The sequence below is a fragment of the Bos taurus genome, chromosome 16 (assembly GCF_002263795.3).
Source record: "Bos taurus isolate L1 Dominette 01449 registration number 42190680 breed Hereford chromosome 16, ARS-UCD2.0, whole genome shotgun sequence".
Taxonomy (NCBI): Eukaryota; Metazoa; Chordata; class Mammalia; order Artiodactyla; family Bovidae; genus Bos; species Bos taurus.
In genome coordinates this window covers 63,692,590-63,713,439 of record NC_037343.1, presented here as the reverse complement: position 1 = coordinate 63,713,439, position 20,850 = coordinate 63,692,590, and the positions used below count along the sequence as shown (strand labels likewise).

At 47.0% G+C, this 20,850-nt stretch overlaps 1 protein-coding gene across 4 annotated transcripts in view; it reads left to right on the top strand.

Annotated features, from left to right (window-relative positions):
- RGS8 (regulator of G protein signaling 8) overlaps positions 1-15,345 on the top strand; it is a 96,827-nt gene extending 81,482 nt beyond the window's left edge. For all 4 annotated transcript variants that reach the window (XM_059875820.1, XM_059875821.1, XM_010813531.4 and 1 more), the window contains 2 exons: positions 8,760-8,926; positions 10,371-15,345. In XM_059875820.1, coding sequence (XP_059731803.1) covers positions 8,760-8,926; positions 10,371-10,553 — 350 coding nt within the window. In that variant the 3' untranslated portion in view covers positions 10,554-15,345. The remainder of the gene's footprint in view (positions 1-8,759; positions 8,927-10,370) is intronic.
- The last annotated feature ends 5,505 nt before the right edge of the window (positions 15,346-20,850 follow it).

The following is a 20,850-nucleotide window of genomic DNA, read 5'->3' as shown; positions in this document are numbered from 1 at the left end:
GGGCACAATAAAGGACAGAAATGGTATGGACCTAACAGAAGCAGAAGATAGTAAGAGGTGGCAAGAATACACAGAAGAACTATACAAAAAAGATCTTCACAACCCAGATAATCACGATGGTGTGATCACTCACCTAGAGCCAGAACATCCTGGAAGGCAAAGTCAAGTGGGCCTTAGGAAACATCACTATGAACAAAGCTAGTGGAGATGATGGAATTGCAGTTGAGCTCTTTCAAATCCTAAAAGATGATGCTATAAAAGTGCTGCACTCAATATGTCAGCAAATTTGGAAAAAGCAGCAGCAGCCACAGGACTGGAAAAGGTCAGCTTTCATTCCAGTCCCAAAGAAAGGCAATGCCAAAGAATGCTCAAACTATGGCACAGTTGCCCTCATCTCACACGCTAGCAAAGTAATGCTCAAAATTCTCCAAGCCAGGCTTCAACAATACATGAACTGTGAAATTCCAGATGTTCAAGCTGGTTTTAGAAAAGGCAGAGGAACCAGAGATCAAATTGCCAACATCTGTTGGATCATCGAAAAAGCAAGAGAGTTTCAGAAAAACATCTATTTCTGCTTTATTGACTATGCCAAAGCCTTTGACTGTGTGGATCACAACAAACTGTGGAAAACTCTTAAAGAGATGGGAATACCAGACCACCTGACCTGCCTCTTGATAAATCCGTATGCAGGTCAGGAAGCAACAGTTAGAACTGGACATGGAACAACAGACTGGTTCCAAATAGGGAAAGGAGTATGTCAAGGCTGTATATTGTCACCCTGCTTATTTAACTTCTATGCAGAGTACATCATGAGAAACGCTGGGCTGGAGGAAGCACGAGCTGGAATCAAGATTGCCAGGAGAAATATCAGTAACCTCAGATATGCAGATGACACCACCCTTATGGCAGAAAGCGAAGAACTAAAGAGCCTCTTAATGAAAAGGAAAGAGGAGAGTGAAAAAGTTAGCTTAAAACTCAATATTCAGAAAATCATGATCATGATCATTCAGAAAAATTTGGATCATGGCATCTGGTCCCATCACTTCATGGGAAATAGATGGGGAAACAGTGGAAACAGTGACAGACTTTATTTTGGGGGCTCCAAAATCACTGCAGATGGTGACTGCAGCAATGAAATTAAAAGATGCTTGCTCCTTGGAAGAAAAGCTATGACAAACCTAGACAGCATATTAAAAAGCAGAGACATTACTTTGCCAACAAAGATCCGTCTAGTCAAAGCTATGGTTTTTCCAGTAGTCATGTATAGATGTGAGAGTTGGATTATAAAGAAGGCTGAGCACCAAAGAATTGATGCTTTTGAACTGTGGTGTTGGAGAAGACTCTTGAGAGTCCCTTGGACTGCAAGGAGATCCAATCAGTCCATCTTAAAGGAAATCAGTCCCGAATATTCATTGGAAGGACTGATGCTGAAGCTGAAGCTCCAATACTTTGGCCACCTGATGGGAAGAACTGACTCATTGGAAAAGACCTTGATGCTGGGAAAGATTGAAGGCAAAAGGTGAAGGAGATGACAGAGTATGAGATGGTTGGATGGCATCACCGACTTGATGGACATGAGTTTGGGTAAACTCTGGGTGTTGGTGATGACAGGGAGGCCTGGTGTGCTGTAGTCCACAGGGTTGCAAAGAGTCAGACATGGCAGAGTGACTGAACTGAACTGAATTCACTGAGGTGTTATTTTAAAAATTCCTCCTCTAACTTCAAAAAAGTTTTTTTTTTCTCTTTAACCTTCTGCTTAGCCTCTTCCTTTTTAAGTGTCCCAACTCCTCGTTCCTTTCTGCTCTCCAGGTTCCAGCCTGGAGCTGATGCTCCTGTCCTTGAATGATGGGCACACCCCAAAACTAAAAGGTCTTAATCTTTTCCCGGTGCATCATAACCTTTTCCAGGAACTGAGATCTATGTCTTCACAGTGGTTTGCCTATTTCCTATCAGATTCCTGCTCTTTTTTCCAAAGTAGCTGTTCTAAACTCTTTCTACTCTCATCGATATTCCCACTTCAGCACACACTGCACTTGTAATTATTCAACTGATTATTTTGTTATTTATTTACTTATTTATTTTTGGCTACCCTGGGTCTTGGTTGCTCTGAGCGGGGGCTACTCTTCATTGCAGTGCCCTGGCTTCTCATTGCAATGGCTTTTCTTGTTGGAGAACTTGGCCTCTAGAGTGTGGGCTTCAGTGGTTGCAGCGCACGGGCTTAGTTGCTCCAAGGCATGTGGAATTTTCCAGGACCAGGAATCGAACTCATGTTCCCTGCATTGGCGGGCGGACTCTCAACCACTGGACCACCAGGGAAGGCCCTGAATTAATTATTTTAAATGATTGCTTAGTCTCTGTTACACTAGACTAACTTGGAGTTCTGTGAGGTTGTGACCTTATCTGATTTGATTCTACCGTATCTCCAAAATCTAGTGCGTGGAGGAAGACCACCTGCAGGGCTTTCACCCCCAAATTAAGAAGAATATCAAGGCTGTTCAAATTGATGCATCTCAAATATGTCCCTCCCTGAACTGTTTGTCTTCTTCGACCCCTGCCCCTCTTTCTCTACTTTTGACTCTTAGGAAGTCAAGTTCTTCTACTTCTTGATCTTTCTCCTTCTCTAGAATTTGCCTTTACCAGATACTATGCTTTTCCCCTTTAATTGTTCTCTTCCCTTGCTCTTCTTTTCCTTCTGCCTGCAAACACATCGGGAAAGATCCTGCTTTGGAGCCATATGGACGGTAGGGAAACTTGGCTGTTCTTACCAACTGTGTGACTGGGAAGTTTATCTGACTTCCGTATGTTTTAATGTGGAAAATGGAGTGGGTCATTTGTGCTATCTATGGGTCAGCACTGCTGTGAAAGTACAATGAGCTGCTGTGTGTGAAATCTCTAGCCCAAAGCATGGTGTGGAGTAAATACATAAAACTCTCTGCCGCAGACCCTAGATAAATAAGTAAGAAACTTATCTTCAGTTCGTACCACTTTTCCAGCTAACATCAGATAGGACCTCCTTCTGTATCCTGCGTCCAAACTACAGACTTCCCTGCATCCACACACAGCTTTTCTTCTTTCTCTCTATCCTAACATGGCCTTTCTCCTGCCTTCCTGGAGACAACATTTTATCAATTAAACACTTTCTTTTAAAAAATTATTTATTTAGATTGCATCAGATCTTAGTTGCAGTGCATGGGATCTTCATTGCGATATGCAGGCGTCTCCTTAGTTGCGGCATGTGGAATCTTAGTTCCCTGACCAGGGGTTGAACCCATGTCTCCTGCACTGGAGGATAGATTCTTAAACACTGGGCCACCAGGGAAGTCCCCTCAATTAAACTCTTTCTTTTCGTTAGCTTCAATTCCTCCTGCTCAACAAGTATTTTCTGGCCAGATCAACATTTAATCATACCCAAGGCTATCTTGGAGAAGGAAATGGCAGCCCACTCCAGTATTCTTGCCTGGGAAATCCCATGGACAGAGGAGCCTGGAGGGCTCCAGTCTACGGGGGTCTCAAGAGTCAAACATGACTTAGCTACTAAACCACCACCGAGGCTATCTTACCAAAACCCCAACAGACAGACAGACAGACAGACACACCCCAGAGCTCTTTCCTGACTTCCAGCTATGCTCTTTCTCTCCAGATATGCCCTCTGATCTCTCTGCTCCCTTTCTTGGAAGAGGCATCTAAATTCATTGTTTCAACTTCCTCCCCTCTCACTCACCCCTGTACTTAACCACAGTATGACTAGGGCTCTCATCACACCACAGTCACCCTTCCTGCCAATGGTTGCTGAATCTTGCTGCTGAGTCTAACAACCACTGCTTCTCAGACCATATCTAGCTTGATCTCTGGGCAGCACTGGACATGGTGGCTGCCTTCCCTCTGAAATGTTGACTCCCCAGGCCTTTGGAGGGCTGTGTCATCCTTCTGTTACCAAGTGCAAGTTTGCTCTGCACATCACGACAGGAAAATGAACCCGAGAGTCGGGGGTTGAGGCAAGGAAGAGACGTTAGTTGGAGAGCTGGCTGACAGAGAAGATGGCAGTCTAGCACTTCAAAATGACCATCTTATAATTGCGGGCAGGTGATCTGGAAGCCAGGCTCTTTTACAGAGCAGAGATGGGGGAGGTGAGGAAGCAAAGCAAAAAGTCCATTAATCTTGCAAACATCTCCCAGAAATGCAAGCCTCAGGCAGGGGATGTGTTAATTTCTTCCTTCCTGCCATTCACAGGTGGAGGAGGTTCTGAACAAATGCATTTTAAACAATCAGGCAGAAGGGCAGGATTCTCCGAGGCAGATCATTCTGTAGGGTTATAATAATAAAAGCAACAAAAAGCAAGTCAAAGAAACAGTTCCAATGTGGGGTCAGAACTGGCTTCTTTGCAGCACTTCTCTCTCTGGCTCTTTCACAGGCCTCTTGATGTGTGTGTATCTTCTATGCTATGCTATGCTATGCTAAGTCGCTTCAGTCGTGTCCGACTCTGTGTGACCCCATAGACGGCAGCCCACCAGGCTCTGTCGTCCCTGGGATTCTCCAGGCAAGAATACTGGAGTGGGTTGCCATTTCCTTCTCCAATGCATGAAAGTGAAAAGTGAAAGTGAAGTCGCTCAATCGTGTCCGACTCTTAGCGACCCCATGGACTGCAGCCTACCAGGCTCCTCCGTCCATGGGATTTTCCAGGCAAGAGTACTGGAGTGGGGTGCCATTGCCTTCTGCAGTGTATCTTCTAAGTAGGCTCAATAATTTTAGCATTATTATTAGTAGTAAACATTAGTCTTAACTATTTCTGGTTACTCTAACAACGTTTCTTAACTGTAGGCCTCTGCTTGTGTGACTCGCCTTTCCTGCCAGTCTCTTCTCCCTCTTCCCCTCCTGCTTTCACTTAACTTCCTTCTCAGCTTCACATCTCAGCCTAGAAGCTTCTTCCTCCTGCAAGACTTCCCTCTTCTCCTCAGCTCTGGCACAGGCACCCTTCCTGGGTACTTTCACAGCAACCTACGCTTTCCCTATCATATCACTTATCATCTATACCATAATTACCATAATTATGTTATCTTGGCTCAAATTGCTCTTTTACTGCAAGTTCTGTGAGCGCTTAACTGTGCTTATGTTTTTTGCCCAGGCTCCTAGCAGAATGCCTGGGTCGCATAATGGGTGCAAGAATAAATGAATGAACGGGTAGAGATGGCATTACTGCTGTATTAGATTGGAAGTTCACCTATCTTATATTTTTTAACGCTGCGTGTTATTACTTGTGTGAACTCAGTCTAGCCACTTTCTCTAAGCATCCATTTCCTCATCGATAAAGTGGAGAGAAGTAAAGCAATGATCCTGAGAATACTTTGCAAGTATTATCTCCTTTAATCCACACAAAGACCCAGCAAAGCTGAGCTCTGATGCAAGGAGATAAGGTCTGTACCTTGGGTAGTATGAGGCCAGAAAGTTTCCCTGGGAGGGCGATTCTCACTGATACCATTGAGGAAGGCGGAGAGGTAATTTTCTTTATCTCTGCTCGCTCACAAGCACCTGTTCTTGCTTGATGAGAAGCAAAACAAAATCTAACAGGAGCCACAAACTTTTCAATTCGAAGAATTTATCCTCTTCTGGTTTAAAAACAATAGGCTCTTGAGAGAGTAGCCTTGACATATATACACTGCTGCTGCTAAGTCACTTCAGTCGTGTCCCCATAGACGGCAGCCCACCAGGCTCCCCCGTCCCTGGGATTCTCCAGTCAAGAACACTGGAGTGGGTTGCCGTTTCCTTCTACCAGATGTAAAATAGCCAGAAGGAACGGGCTGTCTAGCACTGGGAACTTGGTGCTCTGTGAGGGCCTAGAAGGGGGGGGGGGGGTGGGAAGGAGGTTCGGGAGGGAGGGGACTTAGTTATACATATAGCTGATTCTCTTCAGTGTATAGTAGCAACTAACACAACATTGTAAAACAATTAGACTCCAATTAAAAAAGAGAAAAAACCCAGGCCCTTCCTAGTCACTCTTCTGAGTCTCTTCACATTTGCTCCTTTAGATCATTGCAGTGTTTTAGGGTCCCCCCAACTTTTTCCTTCCATACCCTGACCACAGTGGGAAGGCACAAGGACAGGGCCTCTGGCCTGCGTCCTCCCCACGCCATGGACAGGGTCCCTGGCTCTGGTCACATGTGGACTGATCTCTGCTCCGAGGTCGCTTTGCTGGAGCAGACCCCCACCGCCCACCCCTCGCCTCTCACAGGCACTGAGTCCCCTCAGAGGCTCCCACGGCAGCAGGTGGGTATGGAAACCTGTTGAACGCCTCTTTGAGACCTTGGAGGAGACAAGACATGGCAAAGAGAGCACCCACAAGGGATATCATGGACAGGAATTTTATGATTCGTTCTCTAACGTATCCCAAGACTTTGAATAGTACTTTGTACATAAGTAGGTTTTTTAAAAAGTTGTTGAGTCGAATGAATGATTTTTAGACTCTCTTTCTGCCTAATCATTGCCAGGCCACTGTTTCACACGTACACTGATCCTCAGTTTATCTCGCATTTCTGTTCCCTCCTCTCAGGGCTTTGAACCCAAGGCAGGTATAAGGGTGCGTGGAGCCCTGAGCGGCCTCTTATATGGATCTAAACTGTGAGTTACTTTCCTCCTGCCTGGCACAGCAACAGTTTTATTTCCATCCTGCCTGATGCAAAACAACCTTATATCATGTCCTACTTTCTCCAGTCTCCTTGTCTTACTGTTAAGGTGACCGTGTGTCCTGGTTTTTGGCTATGGTGGTCATGGTGTATGCCCGTTCTTCCTGTGTAATTAACAGAAGTGGTCCCCTTCACTCTCAGAAATGTCCTGGCTAGGGTGATAAACGTCATGGCCAACCCTACCTTTGTTTAACACTTTAAGCTCAGGCCCCCAAACTTAGATTTCTTTGTGATTTAAGGTTTAGGTTTGAGAGTTTCATCGAAACCCTTTTCTCTCCCAAGTTCCTGGCTCTTAAAATTAAAAGTTTGGGTTTTTATAACTACGGTTCTAATGCGGGCAATAAGATGTCTATTTTGAAATAGACGTTTTAATTAGAAATAAAAATGTTTCAGGAAATTAAAACAAACATTTAAAATGTCACCCACGTGGGTGGTGCCGCCGGTCCATGGAATGAAGCTGGGCAGTGGCCAGTCCTGGTACATGTGCGTGGACCTAGGCTGCTCAGGGGAGTCCACGGGTACCAGTGGGGGAAGTGGGTGTGAAATGAACTGGGAGATTTCAAGTGGTATGTGTATATATATATACTACTATGTATAAAATTGGACTTCTCTGGTGGCTCAGGGATAAAGAATCTGCCTGCCAGTGCAGGAGAGTAGGAGATGTGGGTTTGATCCCTGAGTTAGAAAGATCCCCTGGAGAAGGCAGGGGCAACCCACTCCAGTAATCTTGAATCTGGGAAATCACATGGACAGAGGATCCTAGTGGCTACAGTCTGTGGGGTCATAGAGTTTGACACAATTTAGTGACTAAACAACAACATGTATAAGATAGATGACTAATGAGAACAGACTGTAGACCACTGAAACTTGTACTCAGTGCTCTGTGGTGACCTAAATGGGAAGAAAATCCAAGGAAGAGGGGATATATGTATATGTGCGGCTGATTCATTTTGCTGAACAGCAGAAACGAACACAGCATTGTAAAGCCAACTATAATAAAGAAATTATAATACTATATACTATATATAATACTATATAATAAAAAAAATCCAATTGAAAAAACAACTAAAAACTGAAAAAAAAGAGTGAATAAAAACTTGTTAACATATTGTCCTTCTAGTAAATTTTAGAAAAGAAATGACACATTCTAGCCAGAATCATTTTTTACGAAATGCAGTCTCTCCTTTGTTTTCAGTTGAATCTGCCCTTTCTCTGGGGACAGTTGGTAGAAAGTGATAGGTCTTATTTGATTTAAGGAGTGTGTGTTAAGGGTTAGGATACTTTATAAAAACTCTTTTAAGATGAAAACATCAGCCCAATGCATAGGCTAATGTTTCTTTTTCCAAATCTGTGTGATAACCCTACCCATCTTATTCTGATCAGAAGCTCCATTTGGCAATATGCGTGACATTAATTAAGAAAAATGAAAGGATATGTTAATCATTAAATCATTTGGTAGAAAAGTTATAATTGATCTTAATTAAAACATATCATTTGATAGGCAAGCTTTTTAAAAATAAAGGATCCATGTAATTAATCATTAAGGTATGGGACCTCAAAAGTTTGTAAAAAGAGGCTGAGCACCCCTTCCATATAATAGGATGGTTTTTCTGACTTCATGGCAGTGGGGTGTTTACTTTCAGACATTTTTCTGATATTAGTAGAGGATTTGCCCTGAGACATTCACACACCCTGACCCACCCAATTTGTCTTGTGACAGATTGTTTTTTTCAGGTTGGTTGACTTGGATTGGGTGAGAACGAATTCCATATATTACTTTGGCCTCATTAGAAACACAGGCTCACCAGTAGACCCAGGGGATAGCTAACTCTGCCTTACGGGACAGGCAGTGACCACTGAGGGCTGATCCTCTAATGAGGAGCACGGCCCACCTCTGAGGTGCCTGTGTGTTTAAGAGAAGAGAATCTTCAAGAGGATGTGGAGGAGGATCAATGGGGGCTGGACAGTGGCCTAGCTAGGGCCACTCTTGCATTCTGACCACCTTTCTTTCTTTCTTCTGCAGTTCTTGAACTGAAGCCTCTCCCTATTTCTCTTCCTTTCCACACCCCTCCACATCCACAGATGGAGTGGCTGCCTTCCGCGCCTTCCTGAAGACGGAGTTCAGTGAAGAGAACCTGGAGTTCTGGTTGGCCTGTGAGGAGTTCAAGAAGACCAGGTCAACCGCCAAACTGGTCTCCAAGGCCCATAGAATCTTTGAGGAGTTTGTGGATGTGCAGGCTCCGCGGGAGGTGCGTTGGCGGTGGGGTCTTGTCAGACCTCCATCCATAACCCTCTCTCTTTGAAGGGGTTTGAGCCAGGTTTGACGGGGACTTTCTTCTGTACTGAGCCTCACTGCTCTGATGGCTCTTGATGAAAAAAGGGATCACTTTTAAGGTGCGGAGCCCAGGGATTCTATAAAAAGGAGCTCTATTAGGAGTATTTTAGCTGTCTGTCAGTTCAATATGTGCCAGCAGGAACTGTGTTTCTATAGGGATTCTGCAAGATAGATGCCAATAAATCCATGTTAGTTTTCCTAAAGGAAGGCAGCATGGCTTAATGGAATGAGCATGTACTTTGGAATCTTGTTGCAACATTAGCTCCACCACTTACTTGCTGTGTGATCTTGGTCAACTTACCATGTTTCTCTGAATCACATTTTCCCCAGTGTAAAAGGGTATAATATCACCTCCCTTTCAAGACTACTGTGAGTATTAGGGGTCCAACACCTAGCCAATATTTGCCATTGCTTATTAATGAGTGATTACATTCACTTATATTATTTTATGGTATTTCATTTATTATAATTACTTATAATGGTAATATGAATTTCTATGTACTGCTATTCTGAGTTATAAAACAGGGTTTTACCTGGGAGGGTGTTATAGAAGAAAAATATTTGCTCTCTATGAATTTAGACGCGTTATGTATGTAGAACTCTTCAATTATGCTTTGACTTGGGACTCAGGAGGTCTTTGGCCAATGGCCAGGATACAGCAGGCTTCTTATAAATGTTGGTTGGATGAGAGATGTACATTCTTAACATAGTCTTTCTCCCCAGGGCGTTTGTTTCCTTAGCTGAGAAAGGACAAACGGTCAAGTTTACTTTAGGGAACCCACATTAATGCTAGTCTCTGGTTTAACTCTTGGCCTGACATTGGGAAGACCTCTGGATTGAGGGTTGAGTAATTTGGGCTTTTTTACCTTGACTGTTACTAACTTTCCATAGTACGTTAGACCAGCTTTTTTTCTTTTTTTAAGATTACGCACTAAATTTTAATAGCAACAGGGAATAAAAATGGGGGAGTGAGTGGGAAAGAAGAGTGTTCAGTCACTCAGTTGTGTGTGACTCTTTATGACCCCATGGACTGTAGTTATCCCACCAGGCTCCTCTGCCAGTGGAATTTTCCAGGCAAGAATACTGGAGTGGGCTGCCATGTCCTACTCCATAGACCAGCTTTTTGATAACTCATTTCTTCAGTATCTTTATAAATTGGAATGAAGCATATCTGGTCTTTAGACCTTACAGGACTCTTCCTGGGATCAAAAGGGATGACTTTCATGAAAGCAGTTTGAAAAGTATGAATAAGCTTAATGTATTTAAGATGCTGTCATGAATAATTATTAAGTAGGACCAACTGCCAGGTGCCTTGGCCCTTGAGGGCCTGTGATGATGTTCTCTGCTTGTGTCTCCAGGTAAACATAGACTTCCAGACCCGAGAAGCCACGAGGAAGAACATGCAAGAGCCATCCCTGACTTGTTTTGACCAAGCCCAGGGCAAAGTACACAGTCTCATGGAGAAAGACTCTTACCCCCGGTTCCTGAGGTCCAAAATGTACTTAGATTTGCTGTCCCAAAGCCAGAGGCGGCTCAGTTAGAACTCAGATGGGGACTCTTGGAGATCACTGGCTTCCCCTTCCCCTTGCTGCCAAGACCATATTCTAATGTGACGTGTCATAGGTGTTCAAAAGCAGTGGCGATTAGGTTGGAAGGCCAGGAGTGAGGAACGGATGAAGAGCCATCCCAAAGTCTGATCAGCCGCCGGAGCTCGGACTCTGTCCTGCCCCCTTTACCCGTGTTTGTGTCTTGGTTAGTGGTAGTACTTTGTCACCCTTCTTTGGGTTGGCAACTTGCTCTTCATAAGGCCTTGGGTCATCTCCACCAAGAAGGGAGATTTGCTGTGCTGGGCTAATCTGTAAATAATGCAAAGGCAATTTCCACCACTTCCACACGCTCCTCATTTAGGATTCCTGACTCTTTGAACTTCTCCTAGACCCCTGTGAAGAAGGGCTGGAAGACTCAGGATCACATTTGTGATTTGCTGTCATAATGTAATGGCCAGTCCTGGGTGCTGAGACCTCAGTGTTATCTGGGGTTTTCCGCACTGTCACTGACAGGTGGCCTCTGAGGAAAGGGACAAACTCCATGAAGTTGGCTATTTCTTCCATTTCCATAGGACCAGTATGAAAGGCCGTGATCACTGCCCATCCCAACCTAGGAAATTCACAAGACTCCTATACACTTGCAAATCCAGGAAGGATCTTGGGAGACGTCCTTCATCACTTCTGATATAGAGCTGCTATTGAGAAATAGACAGCTTGCAAGTCTTCCTCAGTTCTACCAAGAAGTTTTCCAGAAGTTGAATGAGCAGGGAATGTAGCACCAGTAGACTTTTGGGCAGCGGGGCACCATATAACCTCTCTGTTGCTTAATGTACACTCTGTCCTCACCTCCCTGTGGCATCACACATCACTGACCCCGTAGAATGATGGACGGCTTGGTAAAGGGAGGTGAATTCCCCTAGCATGGACAGCTCTCATGTGCCTAATACTTTCCCTGTCTCTCCCTCTTCCCCACTCCATGCAGGTCATGTAATTCTGATGGGGGAGAATGGGAACTTAGGCTGTCACTCTCTTTCCAGCTTGCTTCCTGGGAGTATGCTTTCTTAGAAAGGTCCCTCTCATGAGGGCCATCTTGGCTGATCAGCCGCTTCCTTCTTGATGTTTTGGGATTGAAAATGGAAGCGAAAGTGAAGCTGAGAAGATGACTGTGAACATCTGGTTTATGGAGAACCTTCCTTCAAGGTGACTTCATGGTACCCTGGTGCTGCTCTTGGAAGTACATCAGGAAACTCTTCCTTGGATGGTGAGTGAGATGCAGGAAACCTTTTTCTGGCTGCCCAGGAAGAAGCTGACTTTGGCCCAAGACTGTGGTGCCAGGGAGATGGAGCCTCAGCAGAGAGACCAGAAAGTGGAAGAGGAGCCTGGGAGGTGCTGGTCTCTTGGTAGACTGAATCAGAGAGAACGGGCTGGAGGTCACTCGGGGTGATTGACAGCCGATGGATTTGGATTCAGTGCAGAGTTCCAAAGCTTTCAGCTGGACTAAATGAAGCCACACAGGTGTGGGTTCTGCAGCACAGGTGACTGAGGCCTTGGTGGAAGCTGTCTCGTCCTGGGGGAAGGATGGGCCTCTTTAAATGTGAGGGTATTCCACGTTTGCATTCTCGTCCAGCAGCTTCATGAATCTCTTCCTTCCTCGGCTACAGCTACAACAGGCCAAGAAGGCTCTTGAGTCCCACTGGCTGTTAGGGTCCGCTGCCCTGCTGTGTATCTATGAGCATTTGTGAATGAGAGTTGATGTGTCTGTATAAACCATCAAGGAGAGAGAGAACACAGGACTCCTGAAGAGACCTGTGGAATTTCATGTTCAAGAACTCTGCAGCCTTATGTGGGTGTTCCTAGTTAGATCGGGTAGTATTCCCCCGTCCTCATTGGTGAAAAACCATCCTTAGCTTACGCTGCCAGAATTAATTTAATGATCAAATTCTCAAACAGGGTATTTCCAACGTTGTTTACATACAAAACGTGCATCTGCTGCCAACTCTACTGTCGAACATGAAGGGCATGTAAATTGGAACAGCACTGAGTTACAGAAACATGAAACGTTCTAAGAGGGGCCTTTTTACCACTTCCACTGTCCCCAGGAGAAAAGTCTGAACAAGACTGTTGTACCGGGGAGCCTAGGGTTCTTCCCAAACTACTGGTGGAAGGAAGGCAGCAGATGGTGATGTCATGGAGCCTGGTGACTTCCTCCCACGATGGGGAGGTGTGACGGACCCAGCTTGGGTATCCCGAAATTTGCCACTAAGTGAAGGGTGGGTGGGTTTGTGTTTGTATGTAGAGGAACGTGATAGCTATGTTTATGGTACTCCCATGGAGAGAGAGAGAGTGTGTGTGTGTGAGAGAGAGAGAGAGAGACAATTAAGAGCACTAGACTAGTACACCACAGAGATGATCTTCCCATGGGTGGAGCTTTCCTCACACCCTTTATGTTCTGCTTCCCACAAGTGGCACAGGGCTCTCTGCTCTGATGCTTCTTTCAGGCACTTTGGTCATGCCAACCCAGATTCTGGTCTGTGACGAAACAAAGAGAAATGTTTACAACATCTAGAGCAATATCCGAGCATACCTCATCCTTGACCTTCCCCATCACCCTGTCCCGCCCGCTCCCCTGCCCTCTTCACAAGCCCTCCTCTGCCTCCTTAGGGGGGCATCCCCAGGGGCCACTTCTCCCATTTGCCGTCTTCCTTGGCGCCTTGTGCCGGGCTTGTGCTGTGGCCTGCCTTCCGGGCGCAAGCCGTGCAGTGGGCCGGGCAGAGCTGTGACGTTTAGGGCTGCTCTCCTCCCTGAGTGGCCTTTCAGCCCCACATGAGTCGTAACCGATTTGGGGGCTGGTGTGAGATTTCCTGTCGCCCTCGCTAAACCAAATACAACATCATCAATGACAACCCTTCAGAGCTCTGGGCACCTCTGGGGTGAGGAAGGATCCCCGAGCAGCATCTATTATGAAACCTGAGGATGTGCAGGGGTTACCCAGAAAGCCTGTTACAATTGCTAATTCCCAGCTTCCACACCCAGAGATGCTGATCTGATAGATCTGGGGTGGAACTCAAAAATCTGCATTTTTAATAAGTTCCCAGGTACGTAGTGGCTTGTGAACCATACTTTGAAAAAAGATGGTCTAAGACAGTGGTCTAAGACAGAAGCTCTCCCCCTTGGCTGTTCAGTGGAACCACCCGGAAAGTTGAAAAAACCCAAATGTCCAGATCCCACCCCAGACAGCTTGGGGTTGGAACTCAAACATCAGTAGTTTTTAAAGCTCCAAAGGTGAATTCAATGTGCAGATGAGGTTGGGAAGCTGGACCCGAGGAATGGGGAGGGAGGGGTGGTGGTCTCCAGCTGGTCTCAGAGGGCTAGAGCACACCCAGCCACAAACAAGCACAATAACCAGGAACCTGCCAGCCCTGAATCTGACTCCTAGGGTGGCTGTCTCTGTGCCCTCTCTGACTTGCTCTTTTGAGATAAAAATATTTCTGTCCCAGCTGCATGCATGGGGTATGCCAATGGTGGGGGCTGAAGGGGTCCTTGGGGTTTTCTATGGCTCCCGGCTCTTGTTCACAGGGCTTCCTCCAAGCTTGCCTCGTGGGCTGCTTCTCTGTTTTTTGTTTGTGTTCATGCACTCATGTGCTTGCTCATTTCATGTTAGGCTGTGCCTCTGTGCCCAAGACCATGAAACATGGGAGCTGGTCTTAGGTAGCGGGTGAGGAGTGCATAGCAGTAATAATAGTGGTAGCATGACAGCTTCAGATTTCTCAGTGGAGGGTGTCACACCCTCAGAAGTGCAAGCTCTTTGAGGCTTTCTCTGCCAAGGCCGCCGTGGGGTTTGGGTTGTTGCTCTGCGCCCTCACCATTCCCTTGTTGGTCTCAAGCCGGGTGGGCAGCTGGGAAGCTCCTAGTTGATTTTACTCTCTGGTGCTCTCTGCAGAACTTGCTGCTCTGGATTAACCAAAGCTGTGAATGGCTCTCCGCCCAACCTGCAGGCCCAGCCGCTGGGTGCAGGCCCTGGGCACGTGTCCCCAGCACGGCCGGGTATCCAGGTGTGAGGGCAAGGCGTGAACTCACTGTGGTTGAGCAGCGGGGCTGCGGGTGGGATGAAGACAAGCTGCTCCTGTGGCATCTGCTTCTCCATAAACCGGAAAGGAGAGGTGGTGAGTGGTGAGTTCAGAGGCAGGATGTCTCCCATCATCGAGAGCACCCAGACCTCTCCTGACCCCTGTCTGTGCCCACTTCCCAGCCAGGCAGAGGAATTAGTGATTTTCCATCTGAGGCTCTCTTGCAATCTGCCAAGCATTAGCCCTCTTTAAATCTGCATCCTCCGTTTTGAAAGCAAAAGAGGTGGCGAAGTCACCCCCTGGCACGGGGAGCCTGTGCCACTTGGCATGAGACTGAGAAGGAAGAAGCCAAGCGCGGAGATGTCTTCCTGTCCCTGCGACCTCGCCGAATCATGCGATGCCGTGGTCCAAGTCGGCAGGATGAGGCCACTGGCCGTCCCAGCTGTGGGGGCCGGGTCCTGTCGATACACTGGTCCCCTTCCTGCTTCTTCCTCCCTTCTGCCCCTTGGCTCCCTCCCCTCTTCCAAAGACAGAACCGGTGGCTGGGCTTGTGTGCCCTCCGGGCGAGGCAGCGTTAGCTGCCGAGTCACGGGGCGCAAGCGCATCTGTAGCAGCTCATCCTCATTGAATTGTTTCATTACTGTGCAAAGTGGAATAATGTCATTCACCTCTACTATAAACAAGGCTGTGAGAACATAATAAACCAAACCTGAACACGCTGCCCTTCACTCTCTGCCCACATTTCTGGCCGGCTGACTCTTTTGTGAGGCAATGCTTCCCGTAACACATGGACACCCCGGGAGGGGGCATGCGGCCTCTCCCTGGCAGAGGCTGGCACGGTGCCAGCCATGAGGAAAAGCAGTGGTGTGGGTGAAAACGGGATGGGAAGGACTTGGGATGAGTGGGGGTGGGTGGAGAGCGACTTCAGGCTGCAAGAGTGGCTTTGAAACTGTAAAGTGCTGTGCAAACACGAGGTGGTATTTTTATTAGTACCACCTACTGCTTGAAAACGCAGGGAGAGAAAAGAGTGAGGCATGGCTTGTATATTTGTTCAGCTGGAGCTATCTGAGAATGGAGTGGGTTGATCTTTCTTATGCCTGTATCTCACTTTATACAATCGCTGTGCCCCTGAAAGGCCTGGGTGAGTCATCGAATCTTCCAGAGTTTCTGGTGATGGGTCCCATGTAGGGGACCCACAGGAGAATGAGCTGGAGAACCTGCTCGAAAAAGCTCATTTTTCAGGGGTGGTGATGAGACAGAGATACACGAAATGTTAATCGTCCAAAATAATTAAAATGCACCAGAGGTGGTCTGTCTTTAAAGGAAAGCTGATGTTTCTTCACAGGTGATTGCTTTGGGTTAAATAAAGAAGCCTTCTGCCTGGAAACAGTCCGCCCGCACCCCCCATCCCAGTTTTGTGGACTGGCCACAAGAGCTGACAGCCCGGCTGCTGTAGATGGGAACGCTGCCCCTAGGGAGCGGGTGGGATTGACTCCTCTCTTGCCACTTTGCCCTGCTGGCAGCTTTCTTCCTCCTGCCTTGCCAGCTTTCCTACCCCAGTTGCCGGCTGGGTTTTCCAACCCTCCTACCCCCAGGTGGGAGAAGAGCAGGGTAGGAGGCGAGGTGAAGGAGCATGGGGCTTATACCTGGCACACATGTGTCCTGGGACAAGCCCCTGTCTCTTGGAACCTGGAAGACTCGGGTGGGTCCTTCCCGGGCTCATGGGGGACCCTGTCTCTGGGGGATTCCTCCCCACTGCAGCTCTCCCAGCTAGGGTAGTGGCTTGCGCCTTCCTGGGAGGTACCCCGGCGTCTCTCTGCTGCAGTCCATTTGTCCCTCCAGGACCTCCTCTTGGACAGCCCCTAGGATGACCCCACGGCAGTCTCTTTCTTGCAGAGACCCACACCTGGCTCATTGGAAGCACCGGGCCCTTATGTGGCCCTAGAATTACAAAGCAGCAGTTGCTCTGCCTATGCTCTGCAGCCAAAGCCTCCAGCCCGCCCCTGCTCACGTTTTCTATTTTCCATGCGGGAGTCAGGACCCCAAACATTAGGAGCCACGTCTCAGGCTCTCCAAGGGAACCACTGTTCTTGGGGGCCAGGCGAGAGAGACGGGCATTCAGCCCCATGTGCGTGGGGTAGTACTTAGAGTACACCCACAGCTCTCTCCAAAAACCTTCACAGATTCTCTCTAGCCCTGACCGTTTTCCCTTGGAGACAGGTTTTGAGTGCCTGCCACTGGTTCGAGACTGCCTCCCTGCAGTGTTTGCTTGATCTGCAACCCTTTGGATCTCAGATCTATCTCCTAGATCTTGAAAGAAGTCTCTTACAGATGGGAAATACTTAACTCTATGCCGGGCATCTCATTAACACACAGTAAGTGTGGGGCGGAAAAAACAAAGCCCTTCTGGTCCAATTGTCTACATCAACAAGGTGACAGCCACAGTCAGAGGGAGACGGAGCAGAGGTCCTTGAGATAACACCCTGCCACAGATATATTTCTTGGTTGGGGTCTGTCCTGGTCCCCTGCCCAGAGGCTGTGGGACACAGCCCCCCTGAAGGCTGGCGGGGAAGGGTGGAGATCCATCACGGACGCTGCCTCCCCATCTATGACTCATTCTACAACAGAGAGGGAATGAGTCATGGGGACCACCATGACCCCGCGGCTGCCGGGGGTGAAACAAAGTCACAAGCCTGGCAGAGCTTTCTTTGATCAGGGTGTCATCATACACTCTTTCTCATATTTGGGGCTCTGATGCAGATTCTGAGTTTGAATCCCAGCTCTAACTCTTAGAAGTTGAGCCTAGGAAAGTTATAGCTCTGTTTTCTCATCTGTAAAATGTACATAACAGAGCCAACTACTCGGGGCTGCTGTGAATATCATGTAAGTTAACACAGAAGAGTATTTATTATGATGCCGGGCACATAGTAGGCACACAGTATGTGCTGTCATCTTCTCTCACACTGGGGTCACCAAGGTCCTAGCCAGCACCCACTTCTTGATTGAAAAATGAAGCCATTCAAACCAAATGATACGAATTCAGTGGCTCTTGTGAGTATGCTCAGTCACTCAGCAGTGTCTGACTTCTTTGCAACTCCATGAACTGTAGCTCACCGGCTCCTCTGTCCATGGGATTTCCCAGGTAAAATACTGGAGTGGGTTGCCATTTCCTACTCTTGGGAGTCTTCCCAACCCAGGGATCAAACCCATGTCTCTCGTGTCTCCTGCATTGACAGGTGGATTCCTTACCACTGCGCCCTCTGGGAAGCTGTCAATGTCTCTTCCCTCCCTGCTAAATCATAGACTCCCTGAGGGTAGGGACTATATCAGCCTTGTCCCCTGCTCTAGTCCTTAAATATTTATTGAAAGAATATTGTGCCTGTAAGTGTTTTCTGAGCACCTCTTACCGGTTGTTGTTCAGTCTCTAAGTCGAGCCCAACACTTTGCAACCCCATGGACTGCAGCACACCAGGCTTCCCTGTCCTTCACTATCTTTCAGAGTTTGCTCAGACTCATGTTCACTGAGTCGGTGATGCTATCTATCCATCTCATCCTCTGTCGTCCCCTTCTCCTCCTGCACTCAATCTTTCCCTGCATCGGGGTCTTTTCCAATGAGTCAGTTCTTCACATCAGATGGCCAAAGTAGAGCTTCAGCTTCAGCATCAATTCTTCCAGTGAACAATCAGGGTTGATTTCCTTTAAGGTGGGCGCTTACAGGTTAGGCATCCAGACTGTTTGGAGACGGAGCAAGAAACCCACAACTTGGGCCATCAAAGAGCTTGAACTTAACCCTTCCCAAGGCCTAGAAGATAGATCTTAGATACCAAAGGACTTAACAAATGGATAGTAAAGGAAGTAAGTGGCTGCATAGTCACTGTGAAAGTACTAATAGAAAACACCTAGGAGCCAAGAACTTTGAAGAGCAATTTAGATGCTTCATCTAGTTGAATCACCACAATAGCTCTATGAGGTAGTGTATTGGTTTACTGCTGCTGCTGCTGCTGCTAAGTCGCTTCAGTCGTGTCTGACTCTGTGCGACCCCAGAGATGGCAGCCCACCAGGCTCCCCTGTCCTTGGGATTCTCCAGGCAAGAACACTGGAGTGGGTTGCCATTTCCTTCTCCAATGCATGAAAGTGAAAAGTGAAAGTGAAGTCGCTCAGTCCTGTCCGACTCTTAGGGACCCCATGGACTGCAGCCTACCAGGCTCCTCCATCCATGGGATTTTCCAGGCAGGAGTAATTGGTTTACTAGGGCTGCAATAACAAAATACTACAGGCTGGGGAATCTCTAAACAACAGAAATCAATTTCCTCATGGTCCTGGCATCTGGAAGTCCAAGATCAAGGTGCAGTCATGGTTAACATCTTCCAAGGCCTTTTTCCCTGGCTTGCAAGGGGCACCTTTGCTCTGCGTCCTCACGTGGCCATTTCTCTGTGTCTAGGCCCTTGGTGTCCCTACTTCTTATAAGGACACTAGTCAGATTGGAGGAGGGCCCACTCTAACAGCCTGATTTTAACTTACTCACTCCTCTAAGTACCTATCTCAAAATGTAGTCACATGTGAATTTTGGTTGGGGGGGTATAATTAATCCCATACAGATAGAGAGTGTATTCTGTTGTTATCCTCATTTAGAGATAAGGAAACAGAGAGTTTAAGCCACACATCCAAGGTCACACAACTTGCAGATGGCAGAATGGGGATTTAGAACCCTAAAATCCAGAACCCCTGCTATGCTAGTGGACCAGAGGGGAACGTGGGGATGGGGGGCGTGGGGGTGGGGAATTGAGCAGATGCAGTAGTGGGGGAGGGAGTTCATTCAGTTCAGTCACTCAGTCGTGTCTGCCTCTTTGTGACCCCATGGACTGTAGCACACCAGGCCTCCCTGTCCATCACCAGCTCCTGGACCTAGCTCAAACTCTTATCCATCGAGTCAATGATGCCAACCCTCTCATCCTCTGACCTCCCCTTCTCCTCCTACCTTCAATCTTTGCCAGTATCAGGATCTTTTCTAATCAATCAGTTCTTCCCATCAGGTGGCCAAAGTATTGGAGCTTCAGCTTCAGCGTCAGTCCTTCCAATGAGTATTCAGGACTGATTTCCTTTAGGATGGACTGGTTGGATCTCCTTGTAGTCCAAGGGACTCTCAAGAGTCTTCTCCAATACCACAGTTTAAAAGCATCTATTTTTCGGTGCTCAGCCTTCTTTATAGTCCAACTCCCACATCCATACATGACTGCTGGAAAACCATAGCCTTGACTAGATGGACCTTTGTTGGCAAAGTAATGTCTCTGCTTTTTAATATGCTGTCTAGGTTGGTCATAGCTTTTCTTCTAAGGAGTAAGCGTCTTTTAATTTCATGGCTGCAGTCACCATCTGCAGTCATTTTGGAGCCCCCCAAAATAAAGTCTGTCACTGTTTCCACTGTTTCCCCATCTATTTCCCATGAAGTGATGGGACCAGATGCCATGATCTGAATTTTCTGAATGTTGAGTTTTAAGCCAATTTTTTCACTCTCCTCTTTCACTTTCATCAAGAGACTCTTCAGTTCTTCTTTGCTTTCTGCCATAAGGGTGGTGTCATCTGCATATCTGAGGTTATTGATATTTCTCTTGGCAATCTTGATTCCAGCTTGTGCTTCATCCAGCCCAGTGTTTCTCATAATGTACTCTGCATATAAGTTAAATAAGGAGGGTGACAACATACAGCCTTGACATACTCCTTTTCCTGTTTGGAACCAGTCTGTTGTTCCATGTCCAGTTCTAACTGTTGCTTCCTGACCTGCATACAGGTTTCTCAAGAGGCAGGTCAGGTGGTCTGGTATTCCCATCTCTTTCAGAATTTTCCACAGTTTATTGTGATCCACACAGTCAAAGGCTTTGGCATAGTCAATAAAGCAGAAATAGATGCTTTTCTGGAACTCTCTTGCTTTTTCGATGATCCAACAGATGTTGGCAATTTGATCTCTGATTCCTCTGCCTTTTCTAAAACGAGCTTGAACATCTGGAAGTTCACAGTTCACGTATTGCTGAAGCCTGGCTTGGAGAATTTTGAGCATTACTTTGCTAGTGTGTGAGTGCAATTGTGCAGTAGTTTGAGCTTTCTTTGGCATTGCCTTTCTTTGGGATTGGAATAAAAACTGACGTTTTCAAGTCCTGTGGCCACCGCTGCATTTTCCAAATTTGCTGGCATATTGAATGCAGCACTTTAACAGCATCATCTTTTAG